Below are 23,146 nucleotides of genomic sequence, written 5' to 3'. Positions count from 1 at the left end.
CAATCTTTATGCCCTCTTCCTCTCAACTAACCCTCACACCCCAATATCCAAAAGTAGTTGAGTTGAAATGATAAATCTCAACTAATCCAATTCTCTAAGTTTAAGGAAGATGATTTTAATGTCCATGCAACACCAGCCTGCCATTAATGCTGCAGAGTTGGAGAATACAATGAAGAACAATGAATGGGCATGACACCTAGCGTGAATTAGATTATCACTCTGGCCAGACTTTGCAAGCTTCCAGACCTCAGGCTGAGGGTTAATCCAAACAAAAAAGGTTACTGCTTACACAGTATTAACTTCCTTTTCATAATTTACTGGAACTGGAAAAAAGTATAACAAAATGTATACAATGTAGTAATTGTACAAAACATTAATTTAGCAAGACAATATTGGTTATAATCACCAAAATGAAGACTCAGTGTATTTTTCACTGCCACGTCTATGAAAAAGATAAGTCACTGAAAGGTCGCAACAGAAGCAGTTTCAAGTTTACAGGCAACTTTCACAACAACACTGCAGAGGCAATCATTCAGAGGCTCTCCGTGCTGCCACAGCATTGCTGGAATGTTTCTCAGAGTCCATCTTCTACATGAGCCATCGGTTCTCCAAGACCAACACTTGAAGCATTAGGTGTAATACAAAATAAAGAGTTCTTTATTACGTATACAAAACTTGTACATTAAAAAAATTTAGATCCCACAGCTCTGTTGACCCCCTGAGAAAGCTAAGAGCTTTTATGGGTCCATCCAAGAGCCCTGGATGAAGTTACCAACCTCCTGGCCACAGGAACAGGCAGTTTCCAGGGCCATTCACACGGCGCCTTCCCTTCCCTGGCTCTGAAACCTGACTTCCCCATGCATTAGGCTCCACAAGCAAGCCAGGGCTTCCTGGCAACATGAAAGAACACTACTGTCTCCGGCCTACGCTTAGAGTGTTTTATCAGCATACAAGTTTTTATTTATTGAACACTTTCGATAAATTCCTAGCATGAGGTTCTATTACAACATATGTAGATTTTATACAATTCTTCACAAGAAACTAGATTTTCAGCTAAATAAATTTGTACTTTAAGAAATGAAAGTTGATGAATGAAATTGTATTTTTTCTTTCAAATCTATTTTCTACCCTCTGAGTCCTGAGAGGGGGTCACAAGAGTTTGTGTGTTCTTGTTAAACAGTCAATTTTAAGCAGCGATTTTTAAGATGTCTTGCAAGAATTTTTAAAACATGCAATACCTGACTACTTAGGGGCACTGACTCTTTTCCCTTAGACTGTCAAGTAAAATATTGACAATAGCCAATACAACAATAGACATCTCATGAACAAATCATAATTATACCTTTTTTGGGGTCAGATCCACAAGATAAGTATTTTTTGGTGTATCATGGAATTTTAGCAATTAGTTTATGGGTGCTATGAAATGAAAAAGATTGAAAAACACTAATCAAAATTAAGAGCTCTGGTATCTTAAAGAGCACAAAATTCTGTTTCTTAAAGCCTTATGTTCAAAGATATGTTATAGCCAATCTAGAAATTTACTTTTCCATAAGAGATCTCTCTGAGCAAATAGGCTACAGAGATAAATGCAGTGGTTTGTTTTCTTGATTGAGAACTACTTAGCACTGCTTAGCACATTATTCTGTAATTGGGGAATAAGAGTAATTCTTCCCTTAAAGAAAGCAGATCATCTTCTGAAGAATCATGTTGGCTACCCCAAAAGAAATCAGACCAGCACCAAATGAAGTATTAGTTTACAAAAAATAAACTTAGCTCTTATTTCTTAAAGTTCTACAACCCAGGCTTAATAAATTAACTATGAAATCAGGAGTTTTGTCAGCTACAGAATAATTTAAAAACCCATTTTCAACCCTTGGTGGTGGGGGGTTTGGGTGGGGAGGGCCAATCTCACTCTGATCACCATGAACTCCAGGAATTTCAAAAGAAAAGACTTTTTTCCAGCGTGTACTCAGATCTGAGCTGCTGATTACCATCTGTGACACTTTAAAGTATAATATCCATATAGAGATCTTTCCAAAGAACACAGCACACAAAGCACTACACTGTCTTCAGAGCTAAGGAAGCTGCATGGAAAAGACCTCAGACCTTTCTGAAACAGCCAAACACCAAGCAGCCGTCTCACCGATCACATCTATTCATCCTTAACAAGACACTGCATTGAGCTTTTTAATTCACAGATTTTATGTTAGTCCATTAGAACCCAACACCCGTATTTCAGTTCAGAACCGTCCGGCTATTTCAAGCGGCCTGCTTGGTGCAAGTTCCTTGGAGGTCTTGTAAATTTATCTTTGACCTATAGGGAAAAAGACAGATGTACAAAATATCAAGAATGCAGAATTTTAAGTTAGAAATGTAAATTTATCTTTGACCTATGGGGAAAAAGACATATACAAAATAGCAAGAGTGCAGAATTTTAAGTTAGAAATATTGTAGCTGAGCCAAAACCAGTTTGGCTCAATGGATAGAGCGTCAGCTTGGGGACTGAAAGGTCCCGGGCTCGATTCCGGTTAAGGGCATGTACCTTGGTTGCGAGCATATCCCCAGTACGGGGTGTGCAAGAGGCAGCTGATCGATGACTCTCATTGATGTTTCTAACTCTCTCCCTTCCTCTCTGTACAAAATCAATAAAATATATATATATTAAAAAAAAAAGAAATATTGTAGCTGAAGACTAGGTTTTTATTTTATTTTTTTTTAATCCTCATCCGATAATATGTTTATTAAATTTAGAGAGAGGGGAGAAGGGGAGAAAGAAATGTCGATTGGTTACCTCCTCACCCCGAATTTGGGAATGTGCCCTAATCGGGAATTGAACCCACGACCCTTCAGTGTACAGGACGATGCTCCAACTAACTGAGCCACATTAGCCAGGGCTGAATACTAGGTTTTTCTAATGATATTTTGAGTACAGAAAAAGCATGTTAAACAAATCTTTAAGTCTTACCTGTTGTGAATCATGTGACTTTTGACAAGATGTCCTGCTGCCAATGCTGCCATCAGTGATAATTCCCCAGCCATTACTGTACCACACACGATTCTGGCAAGCTGCCGGGCATTTTCCCCAGGATTGTCTTTGCATGCTCCTTGAACACCTAGCATCTGCAGTCAGAGAGAAACAGCAGGACTCACCCTTCAAATCATGGCAACAATTTCCTACTCAACTAAATAAGGACAACTATAATGGCAGCAGAATCGAACTAGACTTTACTGAACTTCCAAGATTTACAATGCATACACCATAGTTAGCATACATCCACAGCCTAGCTGGCAGTGTACTTACTCGGAGTACATGAACATTTATTTGCTTTTTAATCTACTTTCACAATTTACTAAGTATACGCCTGAACATATACGTACTTGGACTATATGGGAAACAAAAGAATGAAAAGACCAACTAAAATATAGAGGTGAGCCATATGCAGTGTCAGGTAGAAACAGAGAATCAAGAACTAGACTGAGGTCGCTTCATACCTGCAAACAGGCTTGCTGTGGGAGCAGATTGGTCCCACCACCCACAGTTCCTATTTCTATAGACGGCATGGTACAACTGATATACAAATCTTCATTTGTGGGACCACTTGCTTCCATTAAAGTAATACAGTTTGAACTACTAACATTCTGTGCTGCATCCTGGGGAAAAAAAAAAAAAGGAAAATTGTAAACTTCTCTCACTGAGAACAAAAGAGAAAAGTTAAGTGGAGGCGGAGCCCTCACCTGTCCACAGGCGATGTAGATGGCAGTGACAATGTTTGCCGCATGGGCATTGTACCCTCCGATGCTCCCGGCCATGGCGGAACCCACCAGATTCTTATTAATATTGACATCAACCATAGCTTCCGTAGTAGTCTTTAACACCTACAAAACAGAGTTGTGCACATTTTACATCTACCCCCAGAAGATTCAGGAGTATGTTCCCCATATCTATCTATCTGTACCTCCAGAAAACAAGTTTTTTTTTTCTGGTTTTTTTTTATAAACCTTTATTGTTCATATTATTACAAAAGTTCCTCATTTTATTTATTTATTTATTTATTTACTTATTTATTTATTTATTTATTTATTTTTCCCCTCCATCAGGTTAGACATGGCCCCATTTAAGCCCTTTCCTCAAAAAAAGGAGTACCAGCTCCTGTGAATGAGATGGACAGATGAGCAAGATATAATAAAAGAATCATCTTTAACGTAAAACATAGCCCCATATATTAAACTTAGAATGTTACCATTCCTTTCCCTAATTTTTAATCTAATTAAAGATTAAACTAATAGACTTTATCCAATCACTCACTTCTCTGACAACCTTGGCTGGAATGACGGCTTCACAAACAACAGACTTTCCTCTCCCCTCTATCCAGTTGATAGCAGCAGGCTTCTTGTCCGTACAATAGTTACCACTGACTGCCAGGATCTGCATTTCAGGGAAATACTCATGGAGTTTCGCAAGTGCTTTCTCTGTACCCTATTAACAATAACAAAACAAAGAAAAAAATACATTAAAGGGCACAGTGATTTATAGATCAGAGGCTTTATTTGTATCTGATACTAAGTACAGTAACTATAATAATCTTAATTTCTAATACAATAACTAGAAAAAAACTGAGCACAAAAGTAATTTCTCAATAAGGTATAGATTCCTAGGTTCTTTCTAGGTATGAAAACGAACTTCTTTATAATGATTGATAACGACTGATAATTAGGAAATACTCAATGAGAATATAATACTCATATTCATGACACTGGGGCGGAAATTACCCAACCCATGATCAATATTTAATAAATTCTTTCTTATGGTTATTAAATTAGTACCTAAAAGCCCAATTTACTAAACCTGGAAGGAGAGGTAAGACTTCTAATGATTTCCAATTAAGTGAAATTAATTCAGTTAACACACACCTCAATAACTTAAAACATATCTGTGGGCAATTAAAAAAATGGTTTTTAATTGTGGTAAAATACACATAACACAGAATTTACTACCTTAACTAATTTCAAGTTTACAGTTTAATAGTTTTAAGAATATCCAATTGTTGTACAACCAATCTCCAGAACGCTCTTTATCTTACAAAACTGAAACTCTGTACCCATTAAATAACTTCCATTCTCCTTTCTCCTCAGCCCTTGGCAGTCACCATTCCACTTTCTATCTTTATGAATTTTACCAATCTACCTCCTACATGGAAAGCATACAGTACTTATTTTTTGTAACCAGACTATTTCAATTAGCAAGGGAACTTTACAGTTCATCCATACTTAGCATGTCAGAATTTCCTTTTTTTTTAGGGGTGAATAATATTGCATTGCATATACACACCACATTTAGTTTATATATTCATCTATCAATGGACACTTGGGCTGCTCTGACGCTTTGGCCATTGTGAATAATGCTGCTATACACCAGGTGTACAATTATCTCTTTGAGACCTTCCTTTGAATTATTTTGAATATATACCCAGAAGTGGAATTGCTAGATCATAGTAATTATATTTTTAATTGTTTTAGGAACTTCTGTATACTATTTATTGGCAATTTTTAAAGGGTATACATTTAGTCACTATCCGTTCTCTTTCCAAATAGTCCTTATAAATAGGTAAACCAAATAATGAATTTTACTAGCTTAACTGACTTTAACATTTTACATTTGTGTCTGGTAAATAACAAATACCAGTAGAATAAAATGTAAGTCATACACAATGCCGGGACCGGTTTGGCTCAGTGGATAGAGCGTCGGCTTGGGGACTGAAGGGTCCCGGGTTCGATTCCGGTCAAGGGCATGTACCTTGGTTGCGGGCATGTCCCCAGTAGGGGGTGTGCGGGAGGCAGCTGATCGATGACTCTCTCTCATCGATGTTTCTAACTCTCTATCTCTCTCCCTTTCTCTCTGTATAAAAATCAATAAAATATATTTATAAAAAAAAAAAAAAAAAAAAAAAAAAAAAAAATGTAAGTCATACACAAGCTTCTTATAAGGAGATAATTAAAATAAATGGACTATATACATGAGATTGGCCTCTTAAACATAAGACTTAGTCTCCAGAAGAGGTCAACTTCCAATGATTATAGAACAAAGTTTTAAATTGCTAACTCCTAGACTGCTCACGCCCTCTGAATAGACACAGAACATGTATAATGCCAAATCTAAATTAAATGTATCAAATACAAACACCACCAGTCAATAAATGTCTGATTTATATAATGAGTTACATGAATCAGTCTTTTCAATAAAAATCAGTCAATCAACTATCTCTTTGAGTAAGTGGCACATGTACGTAGTATAATATTCAAAGTATAGGAGGGCATAAAATAGACAGCGAGGCTGGTCCCACTTCTCTCTGAGTTCCCTTTTGCTGGGACACTCCTGCAAGTTCTGTAGGAGTCTACCCATGCTCACCTTTGAAATCATGTTCATCCCCATGGCATCACCTGACCTGGACTGGAAACGAATGTAAAGGTTACGCCCAGCCACACTCATATGAAGTTTCTGTAGACGTGCAAACCTGTCAACAAAAGCAGCAAGTATTTTTTTAAGAAGATGCAAGTTATCTTTAAATCTAGTTTTGTTGGTTCATTTTATTTGTAAGATAAACCCCATGGATATTACTTATTACTGCATTTTCTTCTTTAAACATTTTATTAGGATACTATATCAACTCATTCTTATATGCTGCAAGAAGGTAGGGCTATAGATAATCATTTCATCATAAACTTTAAAAGTCCAAACAAAAACAAGCATATAAGCTTGAACATAGCAAGGTTATCATTTGTATCATTTATGCTTCATTATAAATTTAATTTTCTGTATTCAAAGAAAATCTACTATACTAATATTTACTTCTATCCTGCTTCCAAAATCATTTTCTCAGGCAATGTTGCCCTAGAGCAAGGCTAGGTCAAAGCTCTTCTAGGACAAAGTAACGGTCTGATCGAAGTGTGTGTTACAAAATCAACACACAAACTTACTAGCTCACATTATAGTTTTCTAAGTTACCTCTATGAAGGTATGCATTTGGATTAACATTCTGCTCCTCTACCCCAAACCAAACATTAATATTATTAATGTTGAATTAATTTAAGGTAGAGATTTTAGATCATTTTAAGCTGGCAATATGCTAACAATAATGTTTAGTGATCAAAGAAGATGGCACTGGTTCTGAAATAAACAGAAATGCACTTACATACACACACACACACATACACACACACACACACACCACACCTGCTGGTGCTGTCGAATGCTTCCTTCATCACTGTGAACCCTTCAGGTGTCTCAAGCCAGGCCTTCACTTCTGCAGAGTCAGAAGCACGAGGAAGACGCACCACTGGGCCACGTGTCATCCCATCTGCAAGGATTCGGCTGCTGGCACCCCCACCAAGCTATGCGGAGTTACAGAAATACATATTAATTCTGAAAACACTTCTGCTTATCCCAAAAGGTATCCCTGGTTTTCCCCAGTCTCTTCCCATCACCAGGCCTAGAGTGTACCCTAAAACAAGCAAATATATAAATGCCAACTTACGCCTATTGCTCTGCAGCCTCTATTAGTGCTGGCCACAAGACAGCCTTCTGTTGTTGCCATTGGAACCTGAAATTCTTTTCCATCCAAGCACAGAGGTCCCGCCACCCCAACAGGGATGGGCATATATCCAATAACATTCTCACAACAAGCGCCCATCACCTAAAAGGTAAAGTTAGACACCTAGTGAAAATCAGTATTGCAAATATAACACTCTTGTTGTATTAACTTTCTTCACTTAATCCTTTAGTGAATTTTTCAACAAAATTTTATTTACTCTTTAAAAAGTCTTTAAGATACTAAAATATTTGAATAATGACTATAAAACAGGAAGGATATTTTCAATTTCTATGACCTATATCATAAGCAGAATACAAAATTATAGTAAAATTACTTAAAAAATAAAATATTGGGGACCCTTTCTCCCTTCCTACTTGGGAGTATGTTCTGTGGGACTCTTTCCTTCTCCCCATGAGGGAGTCTGTACTTGTTCTTCAATAAACCTCCACCTTGGCTATTACAAAAAATATATATATATATTTTATAAAAACTACGAACATATAAAAGACCAGTCAAGAACAAAATTAGCCCTAACTGGTTTGGTTCAGTGGAAAGAGCGTCAGTTTGCAGACTGATGGGTTTTAGGTTCAATTCCAGGCAAGGGCACATGCCTGGGTTGTAGGCTTGATCCCCACTAGGGGGCTGCAAGAGGCAGCCAATCAATGATTCTCTCTCATCATTGATGTTTCCATCTCTCTTTACCTCTCCCCAAATCTCTGAAATCAATAAAGATTTTATATATATAAATATATATATATATATATATATATATATATATATATATATACATACTAAAAAGCTAAAGACCAAAGTTATAAAACTAAATAATTACAAAGCAAACCTTCTCAAATCAACATACCAAGGAGTAATTATAGTCCCTGTAAGGTAGATACTGGAGAGAAGAAGGCTCTGGAAGTTTTTTGGAAAGCAACTGTCGGCGAATAGATACACCTCGTTCATGGTTTTCCATCAGAGTTTCCAATTTGTAAGCTGGGATATGCTTAGCATTGATTAACTGGATGATCTCAGCATCACTAAGGAATTTTGCACCTTTCTAAAGAAATGAAAAAAACGGGAGAGAATTAAGGGATAGTGATGACAAAAGATTTTGAAGAACTGCACTTCATATTATTCATACCAAATAAACCATTTAATACAAATAATACTCTCATAGAACTAACACACAAGAGGAGAACCTAAAGGACTGGAATTCTAAAGATGATCATTGAGGAACAAATAAGATTATCAAAATAAAAGAAAATTCTTCTTAAAAATGTGACAATTAAACAAATATAAGACCAAAACACTAAATTTAGCAAGGAAGGTCCACAGGGAAAATATCCATAATTTAAAAAATCTGACACCCTATAGGTTTGTTAACCCTACATACAGGAGAAGACAGCTGAGATATTGGTATGCATGTTAATAGGAATGAAGGAAAGGAAAGTGGTAAAGAAAACAAGCACAACTCTATTCTCACTCACATGTACATAAATTAATGAACCAGATGAAGCAAGTATGGCTAGAACACAATATCCGACTAAAGCATGAGTGGACTCATATGGTCATGTGGGTGGGAATCATGTTAAAATCTCAAAGGAAAATAAACGTCCTCATGAGCAACAAGCTTACTTTAAAAACAAAAAGCATTCTTCTATTTTTAAGGCTCATTTTCTATGTTAAACCTTTTCTGGGTCTCACCACACATATGAAAGTACAATAGTTGCTCATCTTTATAATCAGCAGTAATAAAATACAATAGAAAGACCGCTGAGCTGACTCTTAGGCCAGTAAATCTTGAACCTATGAACCTAGTTTTAACATTTCCTAGATGAATTACTTTTGGGGAATACTTAAACCTCCTAAGGCCTCAGCGGCTCATCTAAAAAATGGGGATAATTCCACCAATCCCACAGGGTGTAGGCCATAAATAAGACCAATACCTGTAAACCATGCAACGAGTGCCCAGAACTTAGTAGGTAGTTGCTATAACTTCCTTCACTATAAAAACTCCTTTTCTTAAGGAAGATACCAAGCTTTGAGTTTATTTTCTTTTCCTCACCTCTGCATTCCCAAGTATCTGTAGACATTCTTCATTAGGCCGAGGCTCCTTAGGAAGTTCAATTTCAGGTTCCTGTGTCCTTAGTTCCGGGGAAGTATCGAGCAAGGAGGAATTACCAACCACAAATGTAGCTCTGTTTGAGGTGTCAGTTTCTGCCACTAAGGGTTTTATGACCTCAACTGTTCAAGAGATCAAAAGACATTTCACAATACCGAACGTTAAGTTTTAAAACTGACTCAACTTCTTGACAAATCAGCATTTTAAGAGTGGAAAATGAAGAGACTAAGAAATTACCTTTTCTTTCTTTGTTTATCTTTGTCTCCTCCTGCACCGCATGGCATTTCTGGTTATTTCTGACCACTACAGGGTCACGTCTACAGCAATCATCTGCGACTTTCTTTTGGGTCACTACAGGAGATGTGATGGGGTTTTTCAATGAAAGTGTAGATTCTGTCTCTGCTTGTTCAAAGAAGATGTACTTGACAGCCAGAAGGAGAGCTAAACTTAGGGTAATAACTTGTTCAATATCCATGCTGATCATTCTAAATAAAAGAAAGCAAATTAAATTACTCAAGAATATAAAGGCCTAACCTAAACTGACAGTAGCACAGAGTACCATGATTAATATACAACAAAGTAGGTCCCAGGTAACTTACTTGGAGAGATAAAACTGCCAGAGGGAAACACTTGGTTCAATTCTCTTGGACACATTTTCATCCAGTCCTAAAGAAACCTTAGAATTTTCTGCCGTACTGTTTTGAGGAGAAGGATCAGCTATCCAGCGACTGTGAGCATGAACAAGAACCAAGCCTAGAGACTGAAATAAAGTTTTTTAAAAATTATGTATCTTCTTCATATCAATAAAACCTAAGCTTCTCATCCTTAGCAACTGAATAACAAGATATACTATCTTCCTTGGCCTCCCATACAGGAACAAAAATCCCCAAGCTTGCTACATGACTAAAGTATTGGCCTCACTGAACTACTGAACACATTCCAAAGAACAGGTTTTCAGTGAGAGATAAGTGGAGAACTTGAAAAAAATCTGTTTAGGGGAGAGACACTAAGAAAGACCAGGAGCCTCTAAGAAATGAGAAACAAGAAAAGGGAAGAGGAAAATCAGTGAAATCCAAAAATTACAGGATAACAAAAGAAGAAAAATTTTTAAAAAAATTGAAAAGCTGAAGATAATAAAGGGAGAAGAAAGTTATGTAATTACCATAATCATCTTAACCCTCTGAGTAACAGGATTCGGTTTATTTTCTTCTTCTTCTAAAACTCGGGCAAAATGGCTGAGCTGCCAAATTGGACGACCTTCGCGGCTTTCCCGAGAAAGCTACAAAGTAAATCAGTGTTACATTAGAAGGTATTAATTTTATTTAGATGAAGTGATATAATGGGAAGTATTACTCGTCTATTAATGTCATAAAAACTACAATTACCTCTAAAACCAAGGAAACGCAAGCTGGAAAGAAAGTCATGAACACGAAGTAGTTGGCAAGAACTGACATGCAGCCAAAACAGCACATAATTTCAAGTTGGCGTACCCCTGAAAAGAGAAAAGTTAAATGTACAATTAATGAAGTATGTGCATTTCTGATGCTGTATACATCACAAGGACTCTTCCCATAGTTAGACAAATATATGAAAACAAAGCCTGGTGCACGAAATTCATGCAGGGTGTGTGTGTGTGTGTGTCCCACAGCTCAGTCTGCAACCTCAAATCTGGGACCCCTCGAGGGATGTCTGACTGCCTGTTTAAGCCCAATCTAAATGGACAGTCGGACATCTCTCTACAATTCAGGACTGCTGGCTCTCAACCACTCGCCTGCCTGATTGCCCCTAAACACTATACCTACCAGCCTTCTCACCCCTAAACGCCCCCTCTACCGACCTGATCACCCCCAATTGCCCCTCCTGCCAGCCTGCTTGCCCCAAACTGCCCCCCTGCCTGCCTGCTCGACCCCAACTGCCTCCCCTGCCAGCCTGATCACTCCCAACTGCCCTCGCCTCCTGGCCCGATCACCCCTAACCACCTCTCTGCCTTGGCCCCACCACCATGGCTTTGTCCAGAAGGTCTCCCGGTCTAATTAGCATATTACCTTTGTATTAGTATAGATTTGTAGAGCTATAAATGTCTCCTGACTGGCTTCTCCAACTATAAATCTAATTACTTCTTTTGTCCACATCTCTGACCTATTGTAACAAAACTCATGACTATACTTTCCACATCAGTTTCCACTGCTTTCCATATAAGTTTCAAATGATTAATATTGATAGAATCCTGTTATTTGCAGATCTTTAATATTTCCTACAACTTTTGTGATATCATATTATGTTAATACAGTTTTGGTAATATTATTATACTTAAAATCCTTTATTCTTGAAACTTAATTTGCCCTGGCTGGTGTGGCTCGATGGTTGGAGCCTCAGACTATGCACCAAAGGGTCAGGGGGTCAATTTCTGGTCAAGGGCTGGTACCTGGGCTTCTCCCTAGCTCTGGTCAGGTTGTGAGGCAACAGATGGATATGTCTCTCTTACATCAATGCTCTCTCTCCCTCTCTCTTTCTCCTCCCTCCCGCTTCACTCTGAAAAGCAATAGAAAAAAATATCCTCAGGTGAGGATTAACAAAAAAACAAATTAGATAATTTATTTCAGAAAGAATGAAGCCCCTTAATAAGGGCACTAAGTTATTAGGAAATATATGATAACAGGAGTTAACTACATGTGGCCTACATGAGAAAATTATTTATTGACTTAGAAAAACTCCACAACAGCATGATATATTCAGTCTGGCAAAATTTCAAGCCAGACCATAATTTTTGTCCTTTATAACGGAGTCCTGTGTTTGATATTTAACATCTAATTCTCCCCTCTCTAACTGAGATATACTACATACTGTCTGACTAAATCTTCTTACCATCCTATTAGGAGGCTGACTTAGCTCTATCCAACTCCTGACTTAAAAAAATATTTTTAATTTATTGATTGCTTTTAGAGAGAAACGAAGGGAGAAAGAAACATCAAATTGTTGTTCCACTTGTTTATATATTCATTGGTTGCTTCTTGTATGTGGCCTGACTGAAGACCAAACCCATAACACCTTGGCATATCAGGAAGATGTTCTAACCAACTGAGCCACCTGGTCAGGGCCAACAACTCCTAACTCTGGTACTATCTCTATAAGACAATAAAACATAATTTAGTATAAGCTACAGCAGGGTCTGGAAGGTGCTTTCAGAAAAGCCTTCCAATACAAACAAAACAAAGAACAAAAGCACCATAGACAAAGTCATCGAAAGGAAGGTGCACTGAAATAGATGGCAAGAGTGAAAAATAAATCAGTAACCTGCTGATAAGTTTATATTAAAACTAACAAAGGTTGCCGAAACTGGTTTGGCTCAGTGGTAGAGCGTCGGTCTGCGGACTGAAAGGTCCCAAGTTCGATTCCGGTCAAGGACATGTACATTGGTTGCGGTCACATCCCCAGTAGGGGGTGTGCAGGAGGCAGCTGGTCGATGTTTCTCTCTCATCGACGTTTCTAGCTCTCTATCTTTCTCCCTTCCTCTCTGTAAAAAAATTAATAAAATATATTTTTAAAACTAACAAAGGTCAAATATACCCACATATTCATACAATCAAAAATTCCTAAGAGTGATATAGGACTTTTAAAAGTCAGGATTTAAGAATAACCCAATGCAATCTAAGATGTTCTTTCTCCCCTCTTTATTAAAAACTTATTTCAAACTATATTAAAAATTGCTTACAAACCTGACATGGTACCAACTCCAATCACAAGACATTCTACAAGAGCATCAAGGGTGAATGTGGGGCCTAAAATTGCCATTCCACGAGCAATATTTTCCCTTACTTCATCCTACAACAACGACCAAAAACATATCAAGTAGGGTAAGACACAAAATAACTTAAAAAAATATTAGAAAGCATGCTAGGGCTTCCACTGAAAATATACAATATGATACAATTAATAGGCATTCTAAATGCAAAATACACTAATAATACAGTGGACTAAAAACAAACAAAAAACATATATAGTGCCCTGCTTTCCTTTTCCACTGAACAAGATATTTCTAGTAGTTTTCTGAGAAGCGGTGCATTAATCCTGCCATTTAAATCTCACATAATTAAATTTTATAAGATTTTATATTTTGGTACCATTGACAGAAGTTCTTAGTTGCAAAATTTTGGAGACCATGTTAGTATTATAAAACCTAAATCATATCCTTGTTCAAATGATCATAACTATTCCTCAAATTACAAAATCAAGGCAGAAATACATGCTTTTTTTTAGTACATGCTATTTTATACTCAGATACTCTAATAAAAGAATGTTAAAATGTTCGATTCTTTAAAGTAACTAATGAACACCAAGAGAAAACTTCAGATAGGAAATAATGCTATTTTTCAAAACTAGAAATAAGCCCTAACCAGTTTGGCTCAGTGAATAGAGAGTCATTCTGAGGACTGAGGAGTCCCAGGTTCAATTCCAGTTAAGGGCATGTACCTCTTTTGTGGGCAAATCCCCAGTAGGGAGTGTACAGAAGGCAGCTGATGTTTCTATCTATTTCTCTCCCTTTCTCTCTGTAAAAAAAAAATAATCAATAATTTTTTTTAAAGGTTTAGAAATAAATTTACTCTGAGACTGTCTTCCATATTCCTATCCTGTGTTTTTACTAGGTAGGTACTCTTACTTATCCAAAAGTCCAAAATATAACTTTAATTTCTGAAACCTTCAAAAAGGAAAATGGGGACGATTCCAAATTCTAGAAGCTACGGAATTATAATTGAGTTGTTTGATAAATGGGACCATTCTTAGGGCACTTAAGAAGACCAATCTTAAGACTTGATAAACTTACAATTGTAGATAATTCCTAAATCTTGAACTCTATTCAACTCTATTAACCCTTCCACTGTTAATTGATTAGCAATCCACTATTTAATGTAAAATCCTCCCAATTACTGTAAACAAACTAAAAAAAAAAAAAAAAAAAAAAAAGAATACTATCAACATTTGTGTCTTATAAATAATACTTACCTGTGAGTTAGAACTGAGGGCAAACTTTGCTAGTGCACTTGCTCTGGATAGGTCAATCAAAAGTAGGAAAAAGGGCAAAGCTTCACTGGAAAAAACGAACCCAGATAACGAGGTTCATTTAATAGAAGAAAAAATATGGCTTAAAAATTTTTTCTAAAACAAAACTTTTCCTTTGACAAAACTAAACATTTTAGTAATTCAAAACATTTGTTAAAAGTGTAAATATATTTATACAGAAATACCTTTTACTAATTTTATACCAAATATCATCCTTAGTAAACAATGTTGCCTTCATTTAGCATTGGGGGGGGGGATATAATTTTCTTTCATTTATCATTACTTGTGGGAGGATAAACTAAACCTTACTGGAGAGTAAATTTGCAAAAGATAGCACTCAATTGTACTTAAAACTTACACAGCCACTATTGCATTCCTAAGAATGTATCCTAAGAAAATGACCATGAAGCTAACAAAAATTGAGCTTCAAAGGCATTCAACGGTGTTTTTATTAATGAAAAAAATTAAATAACCTAATAATCCAGCCATACAGGGTTAAGTAAATGTATTTACTTAATGTATTTATATAGAGAAATACTAGACAGTCACTACAAATAATTTAGTTTAGTATTAAGAATATGCAAAGATTTTGATAAACTATTTAGTAGGCATTAAGTTATAAAGCAGTATATATAGTACTAGAGACCCGATGCATGAAATTCGTGCAAGGGGCTTGGCCCTCGCAGCCACTATGGCTTGCCTGGGCCCTGGCAGTCCTGGATTCATTCAGAAGGTCATTTGGCTGTCCAGTCTAATTAGCATATTACACTTTTATTATTATAGATGACCTCAGAAGTTTTAAGTATTAAAAAAAGTGGCAAAGGATATATAGCAAAATGTTAACAAGTTTTAAAAATAGCTAAAAGACTACATGTAAACTTTCCTTGTATTTTCTAAAACTTCTGAAAATTTATATATTACAACTCTAGTTCTTACTATATTTTGAAAAAATATGAAATATATAAAATATTTTCAAAAAAGCATATTTATGCTTTAAATACTTACTTCAAGCCTGTCAATTCTTTATCTAAGAAATGAATGACAACTGTACTGAATACAAAACTTGAGAAAATTGTGAAGAGGCCAGCAATACCTAAAATGACAAAATTCAACAAACTGAAAAATTTCATCTTTTATTACACACAAGAAAAACACACAGACTTATCAATATTCTAAAAGAATTATTATTTTTCTCCAGATTAAGGTCTTAAATACTAGAATGTCTAACTCTCAATAAAAAGTAAACTATTAAATGCATGCAGCACACATTAAGCAATACACACATTTCCATACACATGATTTGAACAACCAGTGTGTATTTCCACAGCAAGTAAAAAAATCTGATGGCACACAAAGAAGTTAAATGTATAAAATGATTACCCAAAATATATTTTGATCCAAGTTGACGTAAATTCTGAAACTGGAAGTAAATATACAGGATTGCTATGCATCGTGTTATTGTGAGAATTATAATGTCACTGCTCAAAACATCCTATTGGGAGAGACAAAAAAATAATCATAATAGCTATAGCTTTTAAAATAAGCAATCAAAAATAAGAATTTTTATTTTGTATGCATCATTCGTTTATATATTAAGATAAAATATCATTCATTTACATATTATGATAATATAAGTGTAGGCACAGTACAAGTCAAATAAAAATATTAAATATACAAGTCAAAAATTAAATTTGCCCCAACTGGTTTGGCTCAGTGGATAGAGCATAGGCCTGCGGACAGAAGGGTCCCAGGCTATGAGCTGGATCCCCAGTAGGAGGCATGCAGAAGGCAGCCAATCAATGATTTTCTTTCATCATTGTTTCTATCTTTCTCTCTCTTCTTTCCTCTCTGAAATCAATAAAAATATTTTTAATTAAATCCAATTTTTAAATACCAATCTACTGTTAAAGCCACTCACTCACTGTTGGTCAGTTATAAAAGCTATATTTCTCAAGTAGAGTCAATCACACTCATTTGTGCAGAGAAAGGCAAAAGAAGAGTGTTCCTATTTCATTTTCATACTACATTAGTAAATGAAAATTTGAAGTTAAGTTCACAAATACAAAGATATTTTACTTGACTTTTTTGATTGTATAGTCTCTAAAAGAAGATAAGATACTCTTTAGAAGTTGAAAGTGTAATTTTCTTGAACCAATATTGAATTAATTTCACAAACCTCTTCAAACTTTGGACACTCATAATTCCAACCACAGATCTTATCGTTGCCGGTAAACATGTTCATGGACATCATACAGATAGTCAGTGTCACTGTCCCTACTATGACTTCCCAGGGATGGGAGGCCACAAAGAGGCCATGCATTCGGAAAAGTCTTGACAACATTGTGGCAACAGAATACTTGGATCCTGAAAGGAAATGCAAATATGAATAATTATTATACAGCTGGCTGTATTTCTAGGGGGGAAAAATGTTATCAACCATGCTATTTTATGCACAGTATCTTGTACCTTTGAATAACACTATTTGATAGTGCTCCTTATAATTTTGGAAAATAGTTTAAAAAATCAAAATAGGTGACTGTTATAGTACTTCTTTACTCGCAACACTTGTATCCTCTATTATTCACTAGCAACCAACGAAAGAACAGCTTTTTCTTACAATTGTATGAATTCAGGCATTTAAGATAAAAACAAATAAATATCTCAGCCTTTGATATAATCTGAGCCAAGGAAGAGAGCAATAAAGCAGAAAACAAAAATGAGAAATAACTATTCATACTTATTTTCTAATTATGTAAAATGCATGTAAGCACACTCTTCATTCTCCACATCCTGGTTATGCAAAAGGTAAAAATACTAAAGAATCTACTCCTTGAGTATCCTGTAAAGTATCTTAGTTTAAAACCCCTCAAGGAAGGGGCCATTACATTTTAACATTCCATCTAACATATAGCATGTCACTAGCCAAATGATGCTTAGCTTCCTAATGTGTTCATTACCAGAGAAAGTCTTTCTCCAAACCAAACTTTTATCGCTAATCAAAATGCTACATCACTGAAAGAAGAGGATGGCCAACCAAAGTATGTGTTTATATCGTTCAAACAATCCCCCCAGAACATATCGGTAATTTTGATCTACCCCTTCCACGACTCAACTTCCCCATGTTTGCTGGCTAAATAATAACAATTTAGATATTCTGATTTAAAAAAAAAAAAACAACTAACATAATCATTGAACTCTAATATAAGAACTTACAAGTCTTACTTCTTACTCTAAAATTAATGCTATAACAGAATATTAACTACTCATAAAAATCCATTAAAATTAAGATGTAAAATACAAGCTGATTGACACTAGCAAATATCAAATGAATCTCACTGAAAATTATTTATTGATTGAAGACAGAAAATAAAAAGGCAAAATAATTAAGGTAAAGAAAGCATTCATATATATAAAGGGACCAAATCTATCTAAAGAAAGCAAAGCAAACATCTCTCACTGCATTCCTCTATATTCTTTACATAGCAGCCATACATGGTTTTCAAAGTACAAGTCACTAGATCAATTAAATTATGAAACCAATTTTGAATCAGAAAAAAATATATATTTTAATTAAGGAAAATAAAATAGAAAAAAATAGCTGTGGGTAAGAAATATGATATGAGTAGGCATTACTACTTGAAACTTTGTTTCATGAAACTATACATACATGACTATGTGTACTGGCTTCTAACATTACATGTATTTTGTACTGTGGGTCTCCATTTTAAAAAGCTGGCAGTCACTAAAATATATAAATGTGTCATGCATCTGCCTGTGTTTATTCATGTTTTTCAACCTTCTCTTCTGTCTTAATTCATTTTATCCTTAGCACTTATACTCATATATAGCAGTTGCTCAACAAATATCTGCTTAATTAAAAATAAATTTTTATACTACAGCAGCATATATTTTATTGATACATCCTGAGACATAAAGATTAATTTTTTTAAGTCACCAAGATCTGAATATAATCCTCCACCATTCTTGGCCCCCAGTCAAAAGCTGAATGCAGAGCATTCAAGGAATATGTTACAGGGAGATGAGGTGAGGAATGAGGCTACATTTTATGTTATGTTACGAACAATAACATAAATACTTTCTATTAAATTAGCAAGGAACTGGCCTTAAAGTATTAGAGATTATTAATCCATATCTTTGATTTGAACCCTACTTCATTACAACCAAAAGTCTCACAAGAGATTTACTTTTTCATGATGGTCCTCCATCACATAACTTCTTTCTTATATTAAAAAACAAAACAAAAACAGACCTGCAAACCAATCTAAAAAATCAAGGTGAGTCAAAACTAGGTTGAAATGATTTGTAACTCTACCTCACCCAAAACCCTCCAATTTAAGTGAATCCCTATCAACTCAACATATCCTTCACTATTAAAAGGTTAATTTAGTTGAATTAAAATCTGAGCTACTAGCAGGAAGGCACCCCAATTTGATCACAAATCAGTTTAGCATTATTAACCTATAATTATATATTCAGCACATTATATTTTCCCTCAAAAAGATTTAATGGTAGCACTGTCAATTCTGTGACATTTCTTTCCTGGGTATAAAGTCGTCTTTGCAACATTCAGGAAAAGACTTACACATGATCCCTTACCATACCCCACCACAAAGAACCTGACCTATTTGGAAATACAAACTGAGTAATGGAATACACAAAGGTGTGTCAAAAGTAACCGTAACTGCAAACTCATTTCTCATGAGCACCCTCCCCATTTCTCTGAGATTATGCAAAGCCTTTAAATGCCATGGAATCCAATCTCCACCTTCATCAGCAGTTGCAAGTGGCACCAGCAGGCTACAGGTCAGCTCATGCAAAGTCAATAGGCAGTATTTATGCCATGCTGCAATAAAAATAAAATTTACTTTAAAAATCAAGTAAAAAAGGCAATGCATGCCTTGCTTATTCGGACTGAAGCGAGATACAAACATTTCACAAGGTTTTTCGAAAGCATGCAGAATTTAAATTCAATTGAATCCTGCAGCTCCTCTCCAGTATGCTACAGAAACCACCTACCATGGCCAATTGCAGAAAAGGATGCTTTGACATCCTGCCCTAATTCCTTCCTCCCCCTCCCCCTCAGCACTCCACATTCCAGAGTTTGATTATACTAGTTTACACTGATCTCAAATTGATTGCTATGTACGTGGTTCCTTTGAAGGTAAATACTTTGTCTTATTATCAGACATTTTTAGTTCCAACAGGATCTAGCATTCAACCTAGTCTCCTAGGGAAAAAATAATTTCCTGCTGGAAATCAAGAAGCATGGACTCTACACTCAATTCTAGTATATGCTACCTGCTGGTAAATCACATCTTTCTTTGTTCATTTATAAAGCTAGAGCTCCAGAGTTTGACAAAGTATTAAGTGAAACTATATGAAACTGTTATTTTTGTAGGTAAAAAAAGTCAAATTTCAAGTATCAACTATTTCATATGGATCAACCTAAAAGGATTATCGATATGTAGGGTGGGGCAAAAGCAGACTTACAGTTGTAAATGTGTGAAACAGCTTATTCTTATATTTTTACTAATTATTGTGTTATTTTTCCATAGGAACAACATAAACCTACTTTTGTTTTCCTTTCCTGTATATCTGGTTATCCATGGACTATAAACTGGATTATACAATAAAAAAAAGAGCACACACATCCACATACACACTTTATCTTGAAATGCTCGTGCCACACGAGAGTTTTCATGTTAATGGTGTCATCTTTGCACAATTTTTTATTTTATTTTTTTAATATATTTTATTGATTTTTTTACAGAGAGGAAAGGAGAGAGATAGAGAGCTAGAAACGTCGATGAAAGAGAATCATCAACCAGCTGCCTCCTGCACACCCCCTTCCCCGGTATGCCCGCAACCAATGCACATGCCCTTGACCGGAATCGAACCTGGGACCCTTTAATCCGCAGACCAACGTTCTACCACTGAGCCAATCCAGTTTCGGCGATCTTTGCACAATTTTTTTAAACCTTCACGTTACTAGTTCCCATTCTTCCTCACTGGCAAGTTTACCATAAATTTTGAAAAGACATTACAACCAAGCAGGTCCTTGAAATCCAATCTATGCATCCCCAGTGTACACGCCAGGCCTTTGCTAAATAGCCTGTCTAAATCATAAAATGTCTTTCCCTGCATGGAGTGAAAAATACATTCACGAGGCAAAAAAAAACAACAACAAAAACATTTTCTACAATCGTGAGATGCTCACATTGTGCACGACTACTTAGCATGGCCTGGAAACAATGTTTCCCATAACTTTTCATCACCAAACCTAAGAAAGCATGTCCTCAAGCCCTGGGATATGTCAATACGCCGTGAAAGATGGAGTACACATCAACCTTCTCCCACCGCAGAGATCTGACTGTTCGATATTTGAACCTCCAAGATAGGTGTTTTTTCCCCTAACTAAAGCCAACTAATTCCGCAACACCTAAAGGTTTGGACTAAAGGACATGGGCCAGAAGGAGTCTACGCCCCTTACAAATAAATAAAAATGAAAATGAAAAAAGTCCTTGGGTGACTCCTGACATTGGGTGCCGCATCCTGAGCCCGGTTCTCCCGGCCATAACCAAACACCTGTGTGCAGACCCACAGCTTTCTCACCGCTGAGTGAGTGGCATCCTTTAGGATCGGCCACATCCCTTGGGAAGAAGGTGCTGACGAACAGCACCGCCTGGGCGTGGACGCCGGCACCGGATGGACCTTCCAGCGCTCACGCCGCGAGCTGCGGGCCGGGCCGGCCCCCAGCCCCCCAACATCCCTCCAATCGGGGGGCCTTTAAGGTCACCGCCCTGATACGCTTTCTCCTCCACGATCGAGACAGCGCAGCCAGCACCGCCCCGATCGAACAGGGCCGGCAGACGCTGGTCCGCCCTGCCGCCCCTCCGCTCAGGCCCGGCCTGGCCCCCGGGCTCCCCCCCGGCACAGGTGTCGGGGCCGCCATCGGCCGCGCCTCAAGGATATCTCCTCCAAGTCCGCGGGGGGCAAGGGCTCCCACCCCAGCCAAGCCTCCCCCGCAGCGCCGTCTGGTCCTCTGGAGATGCCGCCGGCCCCTTCCCAAGGCCTAGCGAGGCTCGGAAACGGCCACCCACGGGCCCCGAAAGCCACCCCCCGGCCACGGCGGCCCCGCTCCCCGCCGCCCCGATTCCCCTTCGCGGCCCCCGCCGCCTCACCTCCTGATCTCACTGGAGGTCACCGAACCCCGCGGCCGGCCGGCGCTCCGCCTGTCTCCACTCAACGGAGACGGAGGGCGGAAGGAACCTTCAGCTTACGCACGCTCGGAGCCGGCCGAGCCTGCGGCCAATGAGGAGGGATCGTCCGATCGCCTAGCCAATCACCGGGGGGCTGCTCGGCCGGGTGGCGCTGCGTCACGAACGGTCGCCTTAACAACCGCCCACAGCTCTCATCCTTGGTGGGAACGGGCACCGCACCATCTCTCACCATGGCTCGGCCAACCAATAGCGAGCCGAGTTCCAGCGCTGGGGCTTGCCCATTGGTCGAAGGGTCGTGGGGGCGCAAACCTCGAAGCTGCCACGGCGAAGACGGGTGGAGTGAGTATTCTACCACCCGACCCTGGAGCTGACCTGTGTCACCCCGGCCTTGGCAGGGAGAGCACTATGAGGAGCGGAGTGTGGAGCTTTAGATGCAGGTGGAGGATATAGAGCGCCATTACTTAGAGGAGGGAGATGGAGGGGAGGGAAGGTGGCCCTGAAAAGGGGAATATAAAAAGGGGAAGGTGGCAGCGAGGTGCAACCAAACTTCATGCTGACTAATATCCTAAACCAACACCTGACTGGGTCTTGCCCATTAGTGTAAATGACACCAGTCACTGACTGGTCTCTCAATTTCTCTCTCTCTCTCTCTCTCTCTCTCTCTCTCTCTCTCTCTCTCTCTCTCTCTCTCTCTCTTTCTCTCTCCCTCCCTCTCCTCCCTTCATCCGTTCCTCTTCCTGAAATTAAAAACAAAACATAAAACCAGACAGACTTTCTTTATTGCTTGCTTTTAAATCTATATGCTTATTGGAGTTCTCAATTCAGCAATGTTTAGGAATAAAAGTTTCCAAATCTTGGTCTAAAGCCTTTGTGGAAACACCTTTATAATCTTTATTTGAATTTATATTAGTATTTTATAATCTGTAATTCTGAGACATCTGGCCCTTTAGACTTCTAGGAACATTAAAAGTATGACAAAGTTTATAGGCTCTTAGTACTTACAGATCTTTCTCTTTTTCCCCCTTTCTTCTTTCTTTGGATAAGACTAAAAATATTGCAATCTTTGGTTAGTTGACCTCAGTCTTATTCATTGTGAAAATTCCTTTCACTGTAATCAATTCAATAAATATGTAATGATC

The 23,146-nt window shown here is 37.5% G+C and overlaps 1 protein-coding gene across 5 annotated transcripts; it reads right to left on the bottom strand.

Annotated features, from left to right (window-relative positions):
- Positions 1–295: 295 nt before the first annotated feature.
- On the bottom strand, positions 296–22,121 carry HMGCR (3-hydroxy-3-methylglutaryl-CoA reductase). 5 transcript variants are annotated; one of them, XM_036410505.2, is made up of 21 exons: positions 21,969–22,092; positions 19,553–19,630; positions 16,943–17,130; positions 16,147–16,258; positions 15,772–15,859; positions 14,710–14,794; positions 13,425–13,530; positions 11,094–11,200; positions 10,871–10,987; positions 10,308–10,468; positions 9,946–10,193; positions 9,652–9,830; positions 8,449–8,643; positions 7,533–7,691; positions 7,232–7,389; positions 6,407–6,512; positions 4,307–4,477; positions 3,736–3,876; positions 3,493–3,651; positions 2,966–3,120; positions 296–2,314 (listed from the first exon to the last, which is right to left on the bottom strand). In XM_036410505.2, exons 3-21 carry the CDS (start codon positions 17,105–17,107, stop codon positions 2,260–2,262), a joined length of 2,667 nt encoding a protein of 888 aa, XP_036266398.1. In that variant the 5' UTR covers positions 17,108–17,130; positions 19,553–19,630; positions 21,969–22,092; the 3' UTR covers positions 296–2,259. The 5 variants fall into 5 exon arrangements, with proteins under 5 accessions (XP_036266398.1, XP_036266397.1, XP_045427558.1 ...); XM_036410504.2 differs by lacking the exon at positions 19,553–19,630 and having other exon boundaries at positions 21,969–22,121; XM_045571602.1 differs by lacking the exons at positions 3,493–3,651; positions 19,553–19,630 and having other exon boundaries at positions 21,969–22,121.
- Between the last annotated feature and the right edge of the window lie 1,025 nt (positions 22,122–23,146).

This window comes from Pipistrellus kuhlii, unplaced genomic scaffold (genome assembly GCF_014108245.1).
Source record: "Pipistrellus kuhlii isolate mPipKuh1 unplaced genomic scaffold, mPipKuh1.p scaffold_m20_p_4, whole genome shotgun sequence".
NCBI lineage: Eukaryota > Metazoa > Chordata > Mammalia > Chiroptera > Vespertilionidae > Pipistrellus > Pipistrellus kuhlii.
This window is presented reverse-complemented; position numbering and strand designations above follow the sequence as displayed.

Excerpts from the sequence above, each read along its gene's own strand:
- HMGCR (XM_036410504.2), bottom strand. The coding sequence starts at position 17,107 with ATGTTGTCAAGACTTTTCCGAATGCATGGCCTCTTTGTGGCCTCCCAT. Across the intron at positions 15,860-16,146 it reads TGGATCAAAATATATTTTGG|GTATTGCTGGCCTCTTCACA; the intron begins GTAATCATTTTA and ends TTGTCATTTTAG. Across the intron at positions 7,692-8,448 it reads GGGACTATAATTACTCCTTG|GTGATGGGCGCTTGTTGTGA; the intron begins GTATGTTGATTT and ends TTTACCTTTTAG.